This window comes from Monodon monoceros, unplaced genomic scaffold (genome assembly GCF_005190385.1).
Source record: "Monodon monoceros isolate NGI ecotype Baffin Bay Population unplaced genomic scaffold, NGI_Narwhal_1 Super_Scaffold_19, whole genome shotgun sequence".
Classification (NCBI taxonomy): domain Eukaryota; kingdom Metazoa; phylum Chordata; class Mammalia; order Artiodactyla; family Monodontidae; genus Monodon; species Monodon monoceros.
In genome coordinates, this window is record NW_021703775.1 from 530,296 (window position 1) to 554,506 (window position 24,211).

The window sequence follows — 24,211 nt, forward strand, 5'->3', positions numbered from 1 at the left end:
CTACCCATGTTAAGACACTAAGTATTTCCTCAAGAAAACTAACTCTACACTTCAGTGAAAAGAATTACTTTTCAGACAAATGGAGAGTGTAAACCAGGGAATGTCGTCAAACTTTTCCTATAAAGGGCCACATACTAATGTGGCTTTGCAGGCACACCACCTCTGTCACAAGTGCTCAGCTCTACCACTGCAGTGTGTAAGCAGCCATAGATAACACGTAACAATGGCTGTGGCCAGGAAAACTTTATTCATACAATCAGGCTGTAAGCCTTGTTTGGCCCACAAGCTCTAGTCAACCCCTGCTCTCAACTAACACACAATTCCAAGTGATGTTTCTGTTCAGCGGAATTTATTTTAATCAAGTGGAGATACTGGTCCTCAAAATTAAAACGTGGAAAACAGAAAAATCATGTATTATATTTTAGTTATCTTGTTTCTAAGCTAAAATATTGTTTTCTGAAATATCAGTCACGTTAACAGCTTATACTAGAATATCTGACAAATGAAGTTTATTCTCTGATTTTCAATCAAGATTGTATCATTTTTTTTGAAACAAAATATGGAACAGCAGTTAGAACATTCATTTTCAGGCTCAACTCTTTAGTAAGTATGCCAAAACTAAATATTTAACTATAATTTAATAAAGCCTAAGCAGTAATACAGTTCTCTAGAAATCAAAGTCACACAAAACCAATTATAATATCCCCACAAAAGAAGATTCCTTCTAAGTAGTTCATTATGTTAACTATTACCTCTGGATATATTACAGAAAAAATAATGCCATTAAGATGTTTAGACCAATGAACAGAATTACCACAAACAGAAAATCTGTAGTTGACACCAAAGTACTGTCTCCGTAGGTCAACATACCTCTCCAACAATTCCCTGCTCTCATGCACATCTCTCATGGACAGCGTGAGAAGCATAAGGTTAGCATAGGCTAGAAGTAAGTCCTGATTGGTTGCTCGCCAGTTACTTTTATCAGACTCCAAACACTGTGAAGATTCCAGATATTCCTATTTTGCAAAAAGAACTCCAAGTTACAAAACTTTATCATGTGTTACAAAACTGAGTGCTTTATGCCTACATATTCCTTTGCCCATTCCTATGCTGTAAAACCATGTCGATTTTAAATCAGCCTATAAAAACACCAAAAAATATATAAACATATTTCTCATATTTATTTCTCCAATCCACCCATTATAAATTGAAATCATGGTAGCAAAAATCTCATTTCACAGCTGCTATACATAAATGAAAGAAATTTAGGTCTTGGAAGGCAGCACTTAAATACAAAGGGATATATGGTAACTGTCCATCAAGAAGTGTGAGACCCAACAGTTTTTACCTACCTTAAGGGTCTGTACAACACAGGAATTCCACTCTAAACTTGAACGCAAGACTATGTTTCTCTCTGCCTGGTGGCAGTGGGCCACAGCATCCTTCAGTCTATTGTTTGAGCGATACAGCTCTACTAGTCGGATGTTCATGTGCACATCATCAGGTCTTGCATAAAGTTCTGACTGAATCAAGTCGAAAAGTTTATTCCATCCATCTTCACCTTTACAATCTAAAAGCTGTTCCTATTTTTAAAGAACCGTTAATTAGAGAAACATCTGTGCAACTTTAAACACATCATGGCTCCTATGAGCGTCATCCCACTGTGTCTGGCTTTAGTAAATTCCCACTCTACCTACCTCATTAGCCCCTCAGAGTCACTTCCAGCCTAGAGGCTAAACCTCAAGAAATGTACGTGGGGAGAAACACCTGGGATGACACAGCAGCAGTGGCTGCCCATGCTCACCTCAGAGTGTGCCAGGACGACCGGCCTGCGTCCCTGCACACTCCGGTCACTACCAGACGCCTAGCCTCCCAGGAACCCTTGCACCAGGGTCCTCACCCTCAATGTGCTCTGCATCTCCCTAAGGCTGACTCATCTCTGCCCCCTCTGCTCCCACTGTGGAGCTCCTACTGCTCTGCTATCTTCTCAAAGTCTTCACCTTCTGGCCTTTCTGAATGGAGTCCCATTCCAAGACAGCTGCCATCACTTCTCTGCTAGCCTACGCACAAGTAGAGGAGGTGGGGGTCTCCCAGCGTCACCACCACATCCCTGCTCCTAACTCTGTTTTCTAAAGGACTTGCTATCCGGCTACTCCTGCCAGTCCCCCCTCATTAGTAACTGGAATAGAACCGTCTTCCTTTATCCCTAACAACTGCCACTGTCAGTGGCAACTGAGAAGTGCACAAGACACACAATAGCCTGGGCATTCTGCTCTTTAACGACCTCATCTCCACTGCTCCACACTCCAGCCTCAGCCATCCAGTTGGCAAAATCTGTATTTTGATCAAAGCGCTCAGACCACCACACCCTCTCATTTTCCCACCTCACAGGCGCTCACATACCCTCACTGCCACATCTCTTTGCCTCTACCACCTGAAAAGCTTTCAGTACACTGACATCACCAAGTTTTAATTTTCCATGAAATACACACATACACTTTCCTTCCATGTCAAGCTGAAATGCCACAGTCCCAACATCCACAATTACTCCTTACTTATAGGTGCCTTCAATTAACTCCCTCCACCTTTCCTGGAGACCCCACCACCTGCTTCCTCTGCGCCCATACACCAACAGATGAACAAGTGAGTGTAGGGCATTCGGGAATTTGGGAAATCACAAGCAAGCTAACTGATTTACTTTCATAATCTCAAACTGCCAAACTGGTAATGCCTAGAAAAAATAAAGCCCTATTTTACTTCTAATAAACTCACTTTCTCCATTCCCTGAAGAGTTCACTTCATACTCCTCTTTCCTCCAACTCTCACTTTCAACTTATGATCACACCTCATCCCCCGCAGAGAAAATGGAAGCCATCACCCCTAAGCTCCACTCGACCTTCCTGCACTCACCTCCCCACCCCGCCACCTCGCAGATCATGCTCGCCATTAGTGCCCTTTCTCCCTCACCAAGCTCTCTCCTCCTGGATCAGTTCTGTAACTTACACTTGGTGTGTCTATAACTGCAAAAAAGCCCTAGACTTCAATTATATGTTTAAAAATAAATAAGTAAAAAATCAACACCATTATGGATGCTTTTCAAAAATTCTACTCTCAGGACTTCCCTGGTGGCACAGTAGTTAGGACTCCACGCTCCCAATGCAGGGGGCCCAGGTTTGATCCCTGCTCAGGGAACTAGATCCCACATGCATGCTGCAACTAAGAGTTCGCATGCCACAACTAAGGAGCCGGCGAGCTGCAACTAAAGGAGCCTGCCAGCCACAACTAAGGAGCCCATGAGCCGCAACTAAGACCCGGTGCAACCAAATAAGCAAATAAATAAGTATTAAAAAACAAAAATTCTGCTCCCATACCCAAGAGAAAATGCCCTCTCATTAATAATATTGAGTAGTTTTGTTCATTAGAGAAATGTCAAAAAGCTATTTACTGTAAGTAAGCCTTAAATTTTAGGAGAAATAGAATTACATTGCTAAATAGCTACAAATCTCATGGATTTCTATCCAAAAGATGGGGGGGGGGAATCTGACATAAGATTTAGTTTTAGACAACACTGTCTTTAAAGAGTCATTAAAGGAAATCAGGATGCTTCAGAAACATTTAACTTTGGTTATACTGCAAGAAAAATAATCCCCTCCCATTTATACATGGTCCATAATGTCACAATGGAATGGATTGTCATGGCCAATAAGGAAATTATGTTTGAGGCATAAAACAAAGATAATAAGGTAAAGAAATCTACACACTGAAACCTAACATTTTAGATTAATTTTTTTTTTGCAGCATGCGGGTCTCTCACTGTTGGGGCCTCTGCTGTTGCAGAGCACAGGCTCAGTGGCCATGGCTCACGGGCCTAGTCACTCCACGGCATGTGGGATCTTCCTGGACTGGGGCACGAACCCGTGTCCCCTGCATCGGCAGACGGACTCTTAACCACTGCGCCACCAGGGAAGCCCCTAGATTAATATTTAAAATCCAGGTGCTTATCACAGGGAGAAAAACTTAATGTTACTAGTATTTATCTCTAGGGGTTTTTAAAACACTTTTGATTTAAAAATCTGTGCACAATTGCTCATGCCAGATTTGTAATCACTAAAAATTGGAAACAACCGAAATTTCCCTCAAAAGTAAATGGTTAAACTGTGGAACACACCCATATGACGAAATACTACTCAGCAATAAAATGAAGGAATCAACTACTGACTGATACAACCTGAATGGGTCTCAAGGGCACTGTACAGAATGAAAAAAGCCAACCTCAAAAGGTCACCCGATGCCTGATTCTATTTATACAACATTTTTAAATTACAAAATTATAAAGACAGAGAACAAATTCCCAGTTGGCAGAAGTTAAGGACGATGGGAAGGAGAGGTGGATGTGACCACAGAAGGGCAAGCATGAAAGACGCCCTGTAGTGATGGGGCAGTTCTGTCTCTTGACTGCAGTGCTGGTTAAGCAAATTTACACACATGATGAGATGAACAAGAACTGAACACACACTGCACCAACGCCAAAATCCTGGTGTGATATTGTATTATAGTTACATTAAGAGGTAACCACTGGGGAGAGCTGGGTGAAGTAAACTCAGGACCTCTCTGTGCAATCTTTACAACTCCCTGAGAAAAATCTATAATTATTTCAAAATAAAAAAGTTAGAAAAAATTCTATCGGAAACATGTATAAGCCGGGATGGAGGGGGTCCTGTTAAAAACAATGTACACTGGGACTTCCCTGGCGGTCCAGTGGTTAGGACTCAGCACTCTCACTGCCAGGGCCCGGTGTTCGATCCCTGGTCGGGGAACTAAGATCCTACAAGCCACCCAATATATTGGTTACAACCCAACATACACTTAAAATTCTGTTTGCCTAGTATATTTGGAAAGACTTTCTCCAGAAGAGTCACTCAGTAAACTCTATTTTACTCAGTAAAGAAAAGCAAGCAGAATGAGTTAATATATTAGCAACAAGTTTCTATCATTTTTAGAAATTACCTATAACATGCTAGAGAAACTGTCTTTTAACTTTTGCTTGAAAACCTCACTATCCCATAACACAGTCCTTTCCAAATTTAGATAACAGTTCTTTAAAAACTTTATAACTCTGAACTGCCACCCTATGGGTAATTTTCACCCAATGAAGCAAAAATTTCATATCAGATAGAAGTCAGTTTAATTTTAGCTCCACCATCTAGCTAACAAACCGTAAAATCCCCAAAAGATTAATCATTCCAAAGGGTAAATGAGATGCCATGTGTGAAGCAAACTCGTACCTAATGAAAAAGCATATTGCCATAATGTATGTACTGTGAAATGGCTTCCACAATAAGTTAACGTCCATCACCTCACCCAGCTACAAATTACTTTTTCTTGTGATGAAAACTTTCAAGACCCACTCTCAGCAACTTTCAAATGCACAGTGCAGTACTGTTCCCTATAGTCACAAGCTGTACTTCACATCCCCAGAACTTATTTATCTTATAAGTAAAGGTCTGTACCCCTGTGACCCCCTTCACCCATTTCCCACACTCCCCATCCCCACACACACCGGTTTAAAGGTTACTACTGAAATCATTTAAACTCGAAATATTAGAAATAGCTGTGTCTTAAGTTTTCCCCAACTGCTTTTATTATATGCTTTCTTTTGCTTAATTTTTTACCTTTAGTTTATAAATTGCAGGACTTCCTGGAAAAAGTTTAGCTGCTCTTTCAACCCAGTATTTAGCTCTTCCATCACTAACATCATTTTTACAGAGCAATTCTGCAATCTTCAACACAAGATCTTTTTGTGTTGGGTTTAATTCCACTGAACGCTGATATCAAAAAAGAATTAAGAAATTAGTAGGATTCCTAAAGTCCATACACTCATACACAAGAATTAAAAATTTATCAAGTGACTCTATTAAAACTCTATTTCTAAATGACAGCATGTTATTTCAAGGCTGTTAAAGTGTCTGCAAGTAAAAAAAAAAAAGTGTCTGCAAGTTTTCTGAAGATGAATTTAAAAAAATTATCTTTTTATTTGGTAAACGCAAAAAAGAAAAGGAAGGGAGGGAGGGAACCACACACATAAGAACAGCATTTCTGATCGTGGTAAACTTGAAATTTATAGGTGTTAATCTTCTTCTACAATTGCTAATCTCTTAATGATAAAATACAGTATTCTTTGGGCTAAGTACTTCAAAACCTGTTTCAAGCTGTTTCACTTAATAGTACGATGATACCAGTGCTTGTTGTCAAGACATCCATAAAATATATGTGAATTATTTACTACATCAATTAACCTGGGCATTATGTGTGTTTGGCTATGCGAAGGCTACGTTTTAATCTTATATAGTTTACCTTGTAACATTCAACTGCTTTCTCTATGTTTTCCTCCACTTCATAAAGAAGGCCGAGAAATCTGTGAGCTTTGGGATCCCTTTCTTGTACGTTAATGTATGTAGATATATATCTGTTTAAAAATAATAATAATATAAAAACAATCTTTAAATTATCACATTTAGAACTGCATTTAACTGCTGAGAGAATATCTTAAGCCAAGCAACCACTAAACTAATTTATATTGTTATTCTAATTCTTGACTACCACTATTTAAAGTAGAATATGCAGATAACTGAAAAGCATCCACAGATAGAAATAATACTTAAACACAAACACATGTACAAAGTTGACAACATACTCATTTTACCATTAAATGGTACATTTACCAAATTTTTTTTTCTAGTGCTACCCATTCTTAAGAAATGAACACATAAATTACTTTTTTTCTATTATTACACTTTGGGAATAGCACTAAGTTTTGCACAGACATTCGAAAGTGATTACAATAAATCTTTAAACTATCATAATGCAAAACACTAAAGAGCAACAATTTCCAATAACAACTAAGAGAACGTATTCACCTTTTAAACAAGAAAATAACATCTAACGGGACTGTACCCAGCTAAAACAGCACAGAAGAAAAATCACTCACTACACCACCAAATGCCGGTGACTTCCATTCTTTAACTCAAGTGACAACTAAAAATAAGCATATTCTAGGTCCAGTGAATGTTATCACAGGAGATATTAGACCAAAGATCAACACTGGAGGAAAAAGTGTCATATTAATAAGGAACAGGGTTAACAGGCCCAATGCTGCCAGTTAAATAAAGGCGCTAACACTTTCCTTATCAGATTTTTCATCTTCCCGTCAATGCCTTTAATAGCCTGCCTCCCTCAGAGTTTCCAGCTTTAAGTCACTATAAATCAGGAAATCAGACCACCAAGCTTCTTGGCTCTATGGTGAGACAAAGCCTCACAGGATCAACTATCCAGTCAATTAAAGATCTTTTACACAAGCTATTCTCCTGCCCAGGAATTAGTTTAATTTTGTATTCACTGCCATTTTTTTCCAGCTGATAAAAGTAGCAGATATCTAACCAGGAAGAAATTAAGATATAGGCATGGTTCTCTTTTATTCTAACCCAGGACAATCTTCAGCGAAAATTTAATGCCAAACGATTTCTTGCCCTGGGTGTAAATAAGCAGCAGGCATGCAGAAAGTATCATTCTAGGCTCAACCTGCAGATGGAATCCAGACTAGTTCTTATCACCAATCTGAGTGATGAATCCCTTATTTCCAGGACATACTTAGGAAGAACTGCTAAAAAAACGTGTATTTATCCATGTCAAAGAAGAACATGAGGTTAAAGCACTGGTTGTAGAAAATTAAGGCATGTTTACAGTTTGGTACTTACTTTTTAGCAAGATCATATTCTTTAGCTTCGTAATACAGCTTTGCAAAATAGAATCCTTTCATTGACTTCTAAAAAAAATTAAGAACTCTTTTATTTATCATATTTTGAATTCTGCATATTTTTCACAAGAGCTAAAATCTGTCCTAGTGAGGTTAATATTAATATATTTGATTTTTGTTCACTTAAAAGATTAAAAAAAAACTGCCTGTAGAAATCCACATGTTCTAAAAGTCCTGAGTCCATGTTTTCTAATTTTCATGAAACAAAAAAATAAATTTAAGAACATCAAGACAAGATGACATCAGAAATTAAGAATTTATATCAGCAAGAAACCTTAGAAACCGTGTGGTGCCCCTCTCTCACTTTACAGATAAGTAAACAGACAGAAGCCCACTTTTCTAGGGGAGGAGAGGTACACGACAGACTTCACTTCTCCTGCCGTGTGTAAGCCTTTATGGGGAGAGTACCAAAGTACTTCAGACCCATTAAGGCACTGGGGATTCCCTGGTCCAGTTACTGACGGCTCCACAGATCATTATTCTACACTGAAGGAGCTAAAGAGGCAGAAATAAAAATTGAACTCTTCTGGTAATAATCCAAGTCCACACCCTGGCTCTTTTATTTCTATAAGCTCCAAAGTCCAGCCTGCTGAGACACACCAGATGATGTTACACACATGTGATAGAAGTACACAGCCATCAAGCATCTTATTTTTGAAAGCTATATAAGGACACAGAAAAACAAAAATCAACATATACTAAGTGAAAAAGCAGCCTACAAAGCAATGTTTTCTTTTATTGATTTTATTCCTAAAAATACAGGTGTTAGATTTGTTTGCTGTGCCTGCTATTCACCAGGCACCATTCTGTGCACTGGGGAATGGGCAGGAAATTAAGTCTCTGTCTTCAGGCACGAAGGCTGCAGTTCAGGAAGGGTGACAAGCACAGAGGCAGGAGACAGTGCTATTTTACAGTATTTCACCAATTATGTACAGTGCCCTGCATTTTCACAAGGCTACAATCAGATTCAGCCCATGAAGCACAGGCACCCTAACGCTGTGCCTGTCCAACTCGCAGAGCCCCAGGAGTCGGTCCTAAGTCCTCTTCCCTCTCAGAGCATCTCATCTGGGATACATAATCCATCTCACCCATGACTACGCTGACTCTCAAATGTGTATCTCTGGCTCTCAGCTCTCCTGAGCTCTAAACTTATGTGTAAAATATTAAGACCTGTCAGTTCTACCTTCTGTGTTACCTCAATCCATCCATTTTTCTGCATCTCTACTGCTACTACCGAAGTACAAGCCTGCTATGACCTCTCTCTGGGACTACCAAAACGACTAATTCCTTCCTGTTTCCCTCCCAAAATTAATTTGCCAAAACATAAGACAAACCACATTGTGCCTTTCTTTAAAATTTTAAATCCTTTTATGGCTTTCATTACATTTTGAAAATACCCATATTTCTCACCAAAGACTAGCATGACACGGCACCTGCCCAGCTCTACAACTTTACTTCATCTGCCCCTTGCATACTATTGTCTAGCCTGTGACTAAAACCGGAATGCATCTCTCCAACTGGGGCAGCCGTGAGGAGTCTCACTGCTTAATTTAAACAAAGGCAGGGCTTCCCTGGTGGCGCAGTGGTAGAGAGTCCGCCTGCCAATGCAGTGGACGCGGGTTCGTGCCCCAGTCCGGGAGGATCCCACATGCCGCGGAGCGGCTGGGCCAGTGAGCCATGGCCGCTGAGCCTGCGCGTCCGGAGCCTGTGTCCCGCAACGGGAGGGGTCGCAACAGTGAGAGGCCCGCGTACCGCAAAAAGAAAAAAAAAAAAAAAAAGAACAAAGGCAACTGTAGGTATTGATGTGATGTGATTTCTGCCCAGTACATTCAATGTCAGAGTAAAGAAATTCAATGAAGGTAAATAAACAGCAGAGTAACTATGAGTCTCTTAAGGTAGTCAGATGCCTTATCATCTAATTAGAGATTTACGAATTAACGACCAAGATTCTCACTAACCTAGTCAAACAACAGCTAAGGGGAAATGACTTGAGAGGATCAACTGACAAGGAGGACCATGTTAAGCATGACTCACGTCTGGCACATAAACGGATATGAAAAGTAGAGTGAGTGGAAAGCCCTCAGTGCCACTCACCTCCCTCCCCTCTACACCTTGGGGAGGCAGAGCTGGGTCCAGTACACCTGCCAAAAGCATAACACAAGTATATCCACACATTAAAAGTGCAAAAGAAATAAACCACAAGATCATCTCAAATGCCACCAAAAGAAAAAAAGCATGTGACCATATCCAACACCCAGGCTTCCCTGGTGGTACAGTGGTAAGAATCCACCTGCCAACGCAGGGGACACGGGTTTGAGCCCTGGTCCGGGAAGATCCCACATGCCGCAGAGCAAATAGGCCCGTGCGCCACAACTGCTGAGCCTGCGCTCTAGAGCCTGCGAGCCACAACTACTGAGCCCGCGTGCCTAGAGCCCGCGATCCGCAACAAGAGAAGCCACAGCAATGAGAAGCCCACATACTGCAACAAAGAGTAGCCCCCGCTCGCTGCAACCAGAGAAAGCCCGCACGCAACAACAAAGACCCAATGCAGCCAAAAATAAATAATTTTTTTAAAAAAGGAATACATCGTAGGAAATTAAACCAACCAAAAAATTAGAGCAATTATTATTTACTCTAGGAAAAATAAAACTACACAATAAAGGTGACTTGAATACAAAAATATTTACCTTACCGTAATTATATAAACACTAGATATTCACTTAGCTAAAATTTACAAGAACAGAACTGAAAAAAGGAGGGGAAAAGTAAATACATCTGTGGACCGGTCTGGATGAAAGGTGAAAGCCAGTAGAAGGTGTCTAAAATGAGGAAAAGGAGATAAAGAAATAAAAGTACAGTCGACCCTCGAACAAAGCAAGGGTTAGGGGCACTGACCCTCTACCCAGTTCAAGATCCACATATACATACAGTCGGCCCTCTGTGTACACACTCGGTTCCTCCATACCCAAGTTTCCACATCCTAAGATTCAACCAACCGTGGATCGCGTAGTACTCTAGTACATATTTATTGAAAATAAACCCACATTTAAGTGGACCTGTGCTGTTCAAACCCGTGTTGTTCAAGGGTCAACTGTACATATGTATGTTATTCAGAAGTATGAAATACAGATGTTAAGGGTAGAACAAACACCTAAGAGCTGTCAAGTTGCCTCTAAGGAGCAGGAAATCAGGGGTGTGGAATAAAAAGCCAACTAGACAGAAAACTAGGAAAACTAAATAGAAGCCATCTGGAAAAAAAAATTGAAGAAACGTTAAGTGACATTTTCAACAAGAACAAAAACAGATGTAAAGGAGTAGAAAATGGCAGAACAAAAGATGAGGTGAACAAATGAAAGCACAGTGGAAGCCTGGGAAGATGGGAGACTATGGACCCATCACGGCACCTAGAACTTGGACATCCTGGAAAGCCTGGTCTGTTCACACATGGCCAGTCTCTGCCAAACTGGGTACCAAGTAGATACCAATCTCTTCCTACTCTTCACAGCTGCTGTCTCTGCTCACTCCACCATCTCCCTCCCAACCTGTCCACAGCACCCTGTTTCGTCATTTCACTGAGACCCAAGTTTACAGAATTACTGTCACATGTTCCAAAGTTACGCACTTTGCTAGTCAATATTCCACTGAAGGCTCCAGGTTCTAAAATCAATGATTTCTCCTTGTCTGAAGAAAAACATCTGCTCAAAATACTCTTTTATAAATGTAAAAGAGGTGAGAGTAATAACCAACCCTTAAAGTTTTGTCCCCACCCTTATTTATTTGACAGAAAAGTTCCTTAGTTCAGAGAACATTCTAACTCCTGTCTAGACAGTGGTTCTTACTCTTTTGAGAGCCAGGGTCCCCACTTAGAATCTCATAAAAGCTCTCAACTTGCTTTAGAAAAAAAAGTTACACCGTTTTCAGGGGTACAGAAACGTTCAGTGAGGTTCTGGTTTAGGCTCTGGTACCACATTTGTATTCATGAGTACGCCAGCAGTTGGGAATCACAATCTGTACGTAGGCACCTGGTCCCCTCCTCCGGAGGGATGGGCTGTCCGCCACTCCACTGGTCCTAAAAGAAACTAAACCACACCCACTGCCAAAATCCTGCCGAGCCACCTGCGTCCCCAGTACAAGTATCTTTCATCTCTCCAGGTCTCAATATCCACAGGGTCGTCGGCAGTAACACGACATACACCTAGTATGTGGTTAAAGACACAGTTACGGTGCCATTATATTCCTGTCACTCGGTTTTCGGTTTTTAACTTTCTCATGCATCTTTATTCGCATAGGCCCCTGCCCAGAACACCTTCAACGACCGTCCCTTTAACAGCCACATCTGAGGGCTCACCAAACGCGCCGAGCACTGCCCTCAATGTTTAACAAAGACCCTCCTAAAACTCCTGTCAATACCCTAACGCCGCCCTACTAATGAAGTAAGCTACACCGACCTCAAACCCCACAGCGTGTGCATGGCAGAGCTGCGATTCGACCCCGGACAGCAACCAGGGACCCGACCAGCGACTGTCGGATCCACGGTGCACCCAGCTCGCTATCTGCCTCCAAGGAGGAAAAGTACCTTGAGAGGCGTCGCCGGAAGGCCACAGAATCTGCCCCAGACACAAGGCCTGGGAGAAAATTCAGACCCCACCAGGGCTCCGCTGAAAAACAAAATGCCGGTAAAAGCAGCTGTGAGGAGCGGCGAGGTGTGAGGGGCGGCAGGGCGGCCGGGCCTCGGCGCGGAGCCCGGGCCGTGGGCGCAGCGGGGCCGCCTCCCTGGCCGCCCGGGCGCCGGGGACGAAGAGGAGAGGAAGTGGAGGAGAGAAAAAAAGGAGGAGAAGGAAGAGAAAGCGCCAACGCCCGCCGCCCGCCCCGCCGCCTCCCCGCCCCCCGGCCGCCGGCCGCGCCTCAGCGCGAACCATGGCGCCGCCGCCCGCGGGCCCGCCTGGAGGCCGCGCGCCCCGGCCCGCTCACCTCCCGGAGAGACGGGGCGGAGCCCTGCACCGAGGCGATATACCGCTCCACGTCGGCCTTGTTGCGCCTCATAGCGCCGCCGACCAGGGTTCGCGCGCGGGACGCCAGCGCCTAGGCCGCAGTGGCCGCAGTCTCGGGAGCGCGGCGCCCAAAGCTCTGTGACGCAGCGCCGTCGCCGGCGAGAGGCCGACGTGCCTGCGAGTGTGCGTGCGTGCGTGTCGCGTCAGCCCTGTGCGCCGCGCAGGCCCGTGGGCCCCGGCGCGCGGAGGTGACTGCGCTTGCGCGGAGCGGAAATAAGAAGCTCGCGGGCTGTGTGACGCGGCAGAAAGTGCATAGCGACTACGCGGGCCGCGAGAAGCAACGTCCGTGAATAGCCCGCCCCACAGGCGCTGGAGGCGGACGGGGTGTACCCGGTGCCAACGTCACTCTTCGGCGCCAATCGTGTGCGTCAAAGCGCTCGTTTTCGGAATTTGAATTTTTAGGTCTTAGCTTAAAAGAAGTTTCATAAAATGTTTTCAGTAGGTTTTAGGATTAAAAAGATCACATCCGTGTATACAGGGAGTTTAGAATTTATGGTTATGGATAATTTTGATCCTTTTTTTATAGACTTAAAACAGTTTTATCCAACACATGGAACTAAGCTGGCCTCTTACAGCCTATCCTTTTTGATTTTTCAGTTTTTCCAAATTTTCCACAATGAGCAATTATTGCCTTTATAAAGAGGGAAAATAAAACAGAACATTCTGGTTCTGTTTTATTTCAATCGTATTGGATGTGAATAAGGGTGGCTGGTTTGGAAGAGCCTACCTTGGGTAGTTGATCTTCCTAGTATTGGGTGGGCCAAAAGTGCCTTCCGTTTTTTAAGTAAAAATAAAAGACACACTTTTCGTTTTCGCCAAGAACTACATTGAACAACGTATTCACCCTTTTGTTCCACTACCTTCTGCCATTTTTCAGGCAACTTCGTAATCCCATCTTACCAAAACTTTTTATCTTTTTGAGCAAAGAACTGTTCCAGGTGCCTTTTACAGTCTTTCAGGGAACTGAATTTTTTTCCATTAAGAGAATTTTCTAAAGACCGAAATCAATGGAAATCCCTAGGAGCAATGTCTGGTGAATATGGTAGATGAATCAGAACTTCCCAGCCAAGCTGTAACAGTTTTTTTTTTTTTTTGCCTGGTCATCAGAGAAACACGCAGTCTTGCGTTATCCTGATGGAAGATTATGTGTTTTCTGTTGACTAATCCGGACGCTTTTCGTAGAGTGCTGTTTTCAGTTGGTCTACTTGGGAGCAGTACTTGTTGGAATTAATTGTTTGGTTTTCCGGAAGAAGCTCATAATAGAGGACTCCCTTCCAATCCCACTATAGACACACCACCACCTTCTTTGAATGAAAACTGGCCTTTGGTGTGGTTGGTCATGGTTCATTTTGCTTGCCCCACAATCTCTTCCGTTCCACATTGTTGTACATATCCACTTTTCATCGCCCATCGCAATCGGTTTTAAAAATGGAACCTTTTTATTATGTTTCAGTAGAGAATCACGTGTGAAAATATGGTCAAGGTTTTTTTCGCTTAACTTATGTGGAACCCAAACATCAAAGTGATGAACATAACCAATCAGGTGCAAACGATTTTCAGTGCTTGATTTGGATATTTTGAGTATGTCGGCTATCTCCCGCGTGGTATAACATTGATTGTTCTTAATTATTGTTTCGATTTGATCGCCATCAACTTCAGCTGGTCTACCTGACCATGGAGCATCGTCCAGCGAGAGATCTCCAGCACGAAACTTCACAAACCACTTTTGACACGTTTGATCAGTCACAGCACCTTGTCCATACACTGCACAAATCCTTTTTTGCAATTCGGTTGTGTGTGTGTGTGGTTTTTTTTCCGGTTGTGTTTTTACCTTTCTTGAAATAATAGAGCATAATATACCAAAAATGCTTTTTTCCTTCCATCTTCAATATTAAAATGGCTACACAAAAATTCACCAATTTTGATAAGTCTTTTTTTAAATGCACGCTGATATGACAGCTGTCACATACAGTCTAACAAAATTGTTTCGAATGAAGTTAAAGACCACTAAGTGCTGCTAGAGGCACCTTATGGAAAAAACCAAACGAACCTTTGGCCCACCCAGTACTTGCCCCAGGTCCCAGCTAATGACAGCTTATCAAGGGAGTGGTGAGGGGCCTGCCCCCTCTACTGGTTTCCCTGGTAACTAATGAGCCCACCTGAAGTCAGTTCCCCTATAACTGGTAATCTCTCTTTCCCCGAGGAAGTGAAGACGCCACCCTGTCCTGCCCTCAGTCCACTGCACACAGTGGGGTGTTGCTCCAGGATCTTGCTTCAGACGTGTAAGCTCCCCCATCCATTAAACCATCGATGTCTCTGTTGCTGACTCCGGGCTCTTCTGTCTTGAAGCTGGGCAAGCACAGGGCTTGTAGGCCTGCGGGGTGCAGCCCAACAGCTTCACGTGTATTGACTCATTTGATGCTTCCAACAACTTCGTGAAGGTAATGTTGTTTGTTATTATGCTCAAGTCGACAGATAAGGAAACCAAAGGAGTGGACAGGAAAGCAACTTTGCCAAGCACACCTGGTAAAATTACTACCTTTAATCTGTTTTACTAGAATATATTGAAAAGGAGTAAGCCAAAGAGAAAACCTTGAGGCACTCAAGAGGCTTTTCTTAAATACATTTATTAAGCTTTGAAACTTAAGTTTTCACCAAATGGGAGGATGAGTCTGTCCTGCTGGGCTTTAAAAATAGACATTCTTCTCCAGGAAGATGTCCATCCTAGCCCACATCTTTTCCCAGCATGGACCAGATCCATCCCAACTTGTTCTCACAAGTAATTATCCTTCCCCCAAATCACACAGCTAACTGTAATGTTCTCTACGAGGACCACCTTACCGGTGGGATGGATTCCACTCTAATGGCTGCATCACTCATGTTGATGCATTGCAAATTTAATTCAAATGAGAGTTGAATCCATAGAAATAACTGACTTACGACGTCTTTCATCAGCCACAGTTTTACCTGATTAATCTGAGTCCTCAACTTCTGAATTAATTGAACTGACAGGCATCCAGCATTGATGCTGATCAAAATCAGGAGCTTTTTCATCTCCTCAAGTCCACCTGTCCTCTGCGGCTGCTTATTATCCCTGGCAGACACCTTGTCTTTCATGTAATCACATGACTCTTTCTTTCTTCAGAATCACTCATACCGTCAGTTCCTCCCATCATTTTCTCAGCGCTCTTATTTTGTATGATTCCACAGTAATCCTAAACTACTCGTAGGTAGCACTGGGAATATTCTCATGACATTTTTTTTGTTTTTCTCTTTTTTTTTCTCTTTATTTTTTTCTCATGACTTTTGAACTTAGTAGACACGACGAGGTTAAAATGTTCATAGAGAACCTCAGAAACAGGAGGAACCAACAGGACTGCACGTTGCCACCGATGCTATCTTTTGTTCTTGGACAAAATTAAGTTTTCATTTTAAAACTTTTGCTTTCATCACATCTGTAAAAACAGAGGCTTTTGTACATGCTACTCTCAATGTCTGTACAACCTAAACTGCCTTACAGGTGCAGAAATGGATCTTTCACCCATGAACTGAGGAAGGATTTAGAGCTCTCACATGATAGCACAACCCTGCCTGGGATCATGCAGGCAGAGCTTGCACAAATCATAAATTAAGAAATGTGTATACACACACGTATGTATATGCATTTGTATGTGTACATCTATATGCGTATACATATATATGTATGTATATGCACGCACATGTGTGTTTGTATGTATGTGTCTCTGGAAATTGAAGTCCCTAAATCAGTGCTGTCTAATATAATGTGACCCAACATGGATTTTAAAATTTTCTAGAAGCCGCACTTTAAAAAATAAGAAGGAAAAGGAGAAATTCATTTGAATAGCCTTTTATTCAACCCAGTATATTTAAAACATTATAATTTCAGCATGCAATTAATATGAGCAAATTGTTAATAAGCTATCTTACATTCTTTTCTTTGTACCAAGCGTTCAAAATTTGATCTGTGGAAATTGAATCTGTGTTTAGATTTCATAAAATTTAGGGTTGAAAAGATAGATTCATATACCCAAGTTGTTCCGAACATACTTAGAAGTTACCAATAATTGAATTGAATAGCAAGTTTTAAATTTTAAATTAATTAAAATTAATTAAAAATCCAGTTCCTCAGGAGGACCAGCTACATTTCAAGTGTTCAATTGCCATGTGTGTCTGGTGTGTTGGACGGCAAAGCTCTCATAGTTCTATTGACGTCAAACTTAGAAAGGAACAAGTTGTATTGGAAAATAGATACTACCTGTAGCAGTCAGTGTGGCTGACAGAAAACCCAAAAACTACAGCGTCCCAGAAGCTAAAACAAAGAGCTTTAAGGAGAGAATAATCAACAGTGTAAAATGCTGCAAAAAGATCAGGAATGATGACTGAGGAAAACTCTTTAGACTTGTTTCCTGTAAGTTGATTTTTGAAAGAAATGGTGCAGGCAAAAAGCAGCCTGCAAACAGTTGAGGGATTAGGTGGTGAAGAAATGAACGCACCTAAGTGATGATTACTGTCTTTTTATTAGGGAAAACTGACGTTGGTATTTTTTGGTAGATAATCACATAGAAAAATTGCCCATTGGGGGGTGTATAGTTTCATGGATTTTAAGGCATGCATAGATTCATGTAATGACTACCACAGTCGGGATACAGAACAACTCCATCATTCCCCAAACTGACTCACACGACTGCTTTAGAATCACACCCTCCCAGCACTGATCACTCCCCGCACTATAGTTTTGTCTTCTCAAGAATGTCTTATGGATGGAATCATACTGTGTGTTTTCATACTGGCTTTGTTCACTCAGCATAATGCCTTTGAAATTCATCCAAGTTTTTGCATCCTCAATAGTTCATTCTTTTTCATTGCTGAGTAACATTCCACAGGTGAACGGACCACAGGGTTATCCATTGACCAGTTGTGGGGCATGTGGGTTGTTGCCAGTTTCTGGTGGTCGTGAAGAGAGCTGCTGTAAACATTTTTTTACCAGTTTTTTCTTCAATTAACACAAGTTTTCATTTCTCTAAGGCAAGGGTTTGCAAACTATGACCTGTGTGTGGACTGGCTGCCTGTTTTTTTTTTTTTAATAAATTAATTTGTTTGTTTTTGGCTGAGTTGGGTCTTCGTTGCTGCGTGCTGGCTTTCTCTTGTTGCGGTGAGTGGGGGCTACTCTTCGTTGCGGTGCGCGGGCTTCTTATTGCGGTGGCTCCTCTTGTTGTGGAGCACGGGCTCTAGGCGCGCGGGCTTCAGTAATTGTTGACACGCAGGCTCAGTAGTTGTGGCTCGTGGGCTCTAGAGCGCAGGCTCAGTAGTTGTGGCGCACGGGCTTAGTTGTTCCGCGGCATGTGGGATCTTCCCAGATCAGGGCTCGAACCCATGTCCCCTGCATTGGCAGGCAGATTCTTAACCACTGCGCCACCAGGGAAGTCCCTGGCTGCCTGTTTTTGCAAATAAAATTTTTCTGCAACACGACCATGACCATTCGTTTATGTGGTGTCTTATGGCTGTTTTGTGCTGTGACAGAGTAGTTAGTTGTGACTGAGACCTATGTCCTATAAGCCTAAAATATTTACTCTCTGGCCCTTTAAGGAAAACTTTGTTTATAAGTCCTCTAAAGAAAGACTCAGGCCTCCAAGCCAGAGTCTCGCCCAAGCCTCTCACCTCCTTCGTGCCACCTCCTTGCCTTTCCAGCATCCACCTCTCCCACGCCCTCTTCTCTGTGTGCCTCAGTCTCCTGCCGGAAGAAATGGGTTGAGCCCCAAGGAGGCTGAGGAGGGATGGGGGAGGGCCTGGGGTGGGTTCTACCCACCGCCCACCCCAAGCCATAGAGGCTCTAGCCAGGGCCTAGGAGAGGAGGGCGCTGGCTCTGGGGGGTAGCTGCCCCCGTTACTGCTGATGCTGTCTTGCTATAGCCACCTGTCCCGTCCCCTCCCTCTTTCCCACTGCTGTCCATGGTGAGGAGGGAGGTGCAGTCCCCAGTCCCTACCCCGCAGGGCTGTGTTACTTGGTTTTTAAACGACTGGTTGGGATAAAATCCTAAAGAAATAAAACTTCCAGTGGATTAAAAAAAAAAAAAAAAAAGACTCAGGAGTGGGACTGTTAGGTCCTATAGTGGGTGTTATGTATAGCTTTATAAGAAGCTGCCAAGCTGACAGAGTGGCCGTCTCAATGCTGCATTCCCATCAGAAGTACGTGAAAGATCTGGTTGCTCGGCACCCTTGTCATCACTTGGTATTGCCAGCATTTTTAAATTTAAGCCATTCTAAAAAGTGTGCAGCAGAATTTGTCATCGTTCTGTTTTAGCCCCTCACAGGTAATATTGCTGGACATTTTTTCATAGGCATATTTGCCAGCCATATATCTTGTTTGGTAAACTCTGTGTTTTACTTGTTGCCCATATTTTAATCCGGTTGTTTGCTGTGATGAAATAAAATCTACATTTTAAGGCAGGACAAGAAAATTTAAACATCAAGTTCTCTGTCTGTGTCCCCTGGGCTTTCCCCCTCCTCCCTAATGAGCAGTGTGCATCTGCATTACACATTAACCAGACCTCCTCAAAGATGGGAGTGCCTGCTCCAAGGTAAAGAGCTTTCCTTTTTCCTTTCTTCTGAGCTAGCAATGTGACTTCTTAAAAGAATCGTGCTCTTTCCCAGCTCTGCAGGGGGTCATGGTGACTTGCACCTGGGCTATGTATCCTCGGTGAACTTTATGCAAAATAAGTAAGTCATTTTGATTTACGATCCTTTGTCTTGAAAACTGTTTATGACTGTGCCTTCGACATCTAACAGGTAGAACAGTTCTCAGATCTTCCGAGAGTCGGCTTCCCAGGTTATAATCCTCAGTTTGGCTCGAATAAAATTCCTTTTTTTTCTTCTTACCTTGATTGTTAATTGAATTTTCATCAACAGTTGTCTCACTGTTGAGTTTTGAGTGGACTTTATGTATTCTGACTGCAAGTCCTCTGTCAGACATGTAACTGGGAAACATTTTCTCCTAGTCTATAGTTTATTTCATTCTCTCAACAGTGTCTTCCACAAGGCAGACATTTTTTGATTTTGATAAAGTGCAGCTTAGCAATTCTTTTGTTTTCTGAATCATGCTTTTGCTGTCACATCTAAGGACTTATGACCCCTGGTCATGAAGGTTTTCTTCTGTCTTACACTTTATATTTAGATGTATGACCCACTTTGAGTTAATTTTTTCACTAAGTGGAAGGTTTTTGTCAAGAGCCTTTTTGCCTATGGGTGTCTAATTGCTATAGCAGTAACCTTTTCCATTAAATTGCTATGGCCCCTTTATAGAAATCAAATGACCATGTTAGCATCTGTATCTGGACTCTCCCTTTTGTTTCATTGATTTATGCATCGAACTTTTTACAGATACCTCACTGTCTTGATTGTTGCAGCTTTATATACGTCTTAAAATCAAGTAGTGTGATTCTTCCAACTTTACACTTCTTTGTCAGAATTGTTATGTTCTAGTTCCTTTGCCTTTCCACATCCATTCTACAGTCACATTTTCTGTATCTATAAAATATTCTGCAGGAACTTGATTGTACACGTGTTCAATCTGTAGACTAGGGCAGAGAGAATCACCATCTCTACCATGTCTTCCAGTCCACTGCATGGTTATTCAAGGTCTTCAGTTTCATCAGTGTTTTGTGGTTTTAAGTATACACATCCTGACATGTTTTGTTAGGTTATAGCTATTTCATTTTTCATAGAGCTGATGTAAATGTTATTTTTTAGATATCAGCTTACAATTGTACATTGCTCATATAGAGAAATACAATTGATTTTTGTCTGTTGACCTTGTATCCTGTGACATTGTTAAAACCCGCCTATTAATTCAAGGAGTTTTTAAACATTTTTTTTGTAGGTTACTTGGGATTTTACACATAGACAATCATGTTATCCAATCTGTATGCCTTTTATTTCTTTCTCTCGCCTTACAGCATGGTCTAGGAATTTTAGTAGAAGTTTGAATGAGACAGGTGAGCGAGGACATATTTCCTTGTTTCCAGTCTTAAGGAGAAAGACTTTCACCAATAAGTACAATGTTAGCTATAGGTTTTTTGTAGATGCCTTTATCAACTTAAGGAGATTTCCTTTTATTCCTGGTTTGCTGACAGTCTTTATCATGAATGGACATTGAAATATGTCGAATGCTTTGTCTGTATTAGTTGATACGATCATGTAATGTTTTAAGTTGTTAATCTGATTACATTGGATTTTAGAATGTTAGGCCTTCCTTGAATTCCCAGGATATACCCCACACGGTGGTGTCGTGTTTTGCTTGTTTCTTTTTTTTTTTAAAGATAGAGAGGGACTTCCCTGGTGGCGCAGTGGTTAAGAGTCCACCTGCCAATGCAGGGGATGCAGGTTTGGTCCCTGGTCCGGGAGGATCCCACATGCCGCGGAGCAACTAAGCCCACGCGCCACAACTACTGAGCCTGCGCTCTAGAGCCTGCGTGCCCCAACTACTGAGCCCGCGTGCCACAACTACTGAAGCCTGTGTGCCTAGAGCCCGTGCTCCACAACAAGAGAAGCCACCGCAGTGAGAAGCCTGCGCACTGCAACAAAGAGTAGCCCCAGCTCGCTGCAACTAGAGAAAGCCCGCGTGCAGCAACGAAGACCCAACGCAGCCAAAAGTAAATTAATTAAGAAAAAAAAAGGTAGAGAGAGAGAGAGAGAGAACATTTTATTCTTTCCATAATGAGCAGCAGCAGTCAATTAAGCTTCACATTCTGGGTCAGACTTTTAAGTATGATTTGTTTTTCATAATGTATTTTATTTTTAAAAAAGGAAGCACAGGGGCTTCCCTGGTGGCGCAGTGGTTGAGAGTCCGCCTGCCGAGGCAGGGGACACGGGTTCGTGCCCCGGTCCGGGAAGATCCCACATGCCACGGAGCGGCTGGGCCCGTGAGCCATGGCCGCTGAGCCTGCGCGTCCGGAGGCTGTGCTCCGCAACGGGAGAGGACGCAACCAACAGCGAGAGGCCCGCGTACCGTAAAAAAAATACATAAATAAAAAGGAAGCACAGGTGTATTTTGAGACAGAAGTAAAATATAGAAAATGCAAAATTTGTTTTGACAATTGGTATACCATATTTTGAAACAGTATAATTATTTAAAAATACAGCATAGCCAACAGCCTATAAAATTTCTTTTGACATTTCATTTGGTAAAGTAGGAAACCTTTCTTAAATAAAAGTTAGCTATCAACACAGTCCATAAGTTAGATTGTATGTTTTTGGGTTTTTTAATATTTTATTTTATATTGGAGCGTAGTTGATTAACAATGTTGAGCCAGCTTCTGGTGTACAGCAAAGTGATTCAGTTCTACATATACATGTATCTATTCTTTTTCAAATTCTTTTCCCATTTAGGTTATTACAGAATATTGAGCAGTATTTCCTGTGCTATACAGTCGGTCCTTGTTGGTTATCTATTTTATAATTTTTTATTTTTTGATATTGCTTTTTTTAAGTTATTTATTTTATATTTTGGCTGCATTGGGTCTTTGTTGCTGAGCGTGGTCTTTCTCTAGTTGTGGCGAGTGGGGGCTACTTTTCGTTGCGGTGCGTGGGCTTCTCATTGCGGTGGCTTCTCTTGTTGCGGAGCACGGGCTCTAGGCGTGCGGACTTCAGTAGTTGTGGCGCACGGGCTCAGTAGTTGTGGCTTGCGGGCTCTAGAGCACAGGCTCAGTAGTTGTGGCGCACGGGCTTAGTTGCTCTGTGGCTTGTTTCTTTATCGTGGTAAAATACACAGAACATCAAATTTACCATTTTAACGATGTTTTAGTGTATAAGTCAATGGCATTAAATACATTCACAGTGTTGTACAGCCATCACCACTATCCATCTCCTAAAGTTTTTTAATCATTCCAAACAGAAACGCTGTACCCATTAAACAGTAACTCCCCATCCCCCCATCCCCATCCCCTGGTACCCTCTACTCTATGTCTCTAATGAATTTGCCTATTCTAGGAACCTCATAGAATGGGAATCATACATTATTCGTCCTTTTGTGCCTGGCTTATTTGACTTAGCCTTATGTTTTCAAGTTTCATCTATGGTACAGCATTTTACAGAATTTCATGACTTTTCATGGATGAGTTTGTATTAACCTTTTATATACTACTCAATTCAATTTGCTAATTTTTCTTGAGGATTTTGCATTTAAGTTCATGAGGGATATGGACATTTTCTAATTTCCCTTGACTTTCTCTCTTTGATCCATCGATTATTTAGAAGTCTGTTGTTTAACCTCCAAGTGTTTAGAGATCCTCTTGTTATGTTGGTCTTATCGACTCCTGGTCTACTTGCACTAAGATCAGAGGACTAACTTTACATGATTTTAGTTACTATTTTTAAATGGATAAGGTTTGTTTTATGACCCAAGATATAGTCTACCTTGGTGAATCTGCCACGTGCACTTTAAAAGGATGTGTATTCTGCTGTTGATGGGTGGAGTGTTCCACAAATGTCTGTTAGATCCACTGGGTTGATGGTCCTGTTCGGTCTGTGTCACTATTGATTTTCTGTCTCCTAATTATGTCAGTTACTGAGGGAGGAGTATTGAAGTCTTCAGCTATAATTTTGGATTTGTCTATCCCTCCCTTTAGTTCTGTCAGTTTTTGCTTCATGAATTTTGAAGCTCTGGCGTTAGATGCAAACACATTTAGGATAGTTGTGTCTTCTTGGTGAATTGACCCTTTATTATTGTGTGATGTCCTTCTTTATCCCCGATGATCTTCTTTGCTCTGAAATCTACTTTGTCTGATACTAATACGGCCACTCTAGCTCTTTTGGTTAAAGTTTCTATATTTCTTTTTCATCCCTTTACTTCTGATGTATGTATGTCATTATAAAATGACAAGAAAAGCTAAAGCTAGTTTCTTGTTCAACATATAGTTAGGTATTGTTTATCCACTCTGACAATGTCTTTTAATTGTTACGTTTAGTCCATTTATATTTAACGTAATTATTGATGTTTAGATCTATGTCTCCTATTTTATTATTTGGATTCTGTTTATTCCATTTTTAATTCCTCTGTTTACTCTTTTCTGCCTTCTTTTTGGTTATTTGAGTATTTTGTATAATAATATTCTCATTCCGTTTTGATTTATCTATTGTTTTTGAATATATCTCTTTGTATAGTTGTTTTTTAAATGGTGGCTCTAGGGCTTCCAATATAGATAATTATTCAAAGAGTACTCAGAACGAATACTTCACCATTTCAAGTAGAATGTATAAACTTTATGGCCATATAGATAGCTTTACCTTGCACCCTTTATGTTGTAGATGTCTTATATTACATGTACACGAAC

The 24,211-nt window shown here is 41.7% G+C and overlaps 1 protein-coding gene across 2 annotated transcripts in view; it reads right to left on the reverse strand.

Annotated features, from left to right (window-relative positions):
- LOC114900576 (E3 SUMO-protein ligase RanBP2-like) overlaps positions 1-12,930 on the reverse strand; it is a 54,630-nt gene extending 41,700 nt beyond the window's left edge. The window contains exons 1-6 of one of the 2 annotated variants that reach the window (XM_029231789.1): positions 12,785-12,930; positions 7,755-7,822; positions 6,355-6,466; positions 5,673-5,825; positions 1,353-1,583; positions 871-1,016 (exon numbers count right to left, since the gene is read on the reverse strand). In XM_029231789.1, the coding sequence (XP_029087622.1) occupies positions 871-1,016; positions 1,353-1,583; positions 5,673-5,825; positions 6,355-6,466; positions 7,755-7,822; positions 12,785-12,856 (782 nt within the window). In that variant the 5' untranslated portion in view covers positions 12,857-12,930. Of the gene's footprint in view, positions 1-870; positions 1,017-1,352; positions 1,584-5,672; positions 5,826-6,354; positions 6,467-7,754; positions 7,823-12,389; positions 12,524-12,784 lie in introns of those variants that run through there. The other variant, XM_029231790.1, reaches the window with a different exon arrangement.
- Positions 12,931-24,211: the final 11,281 nt, after the last annotated feature.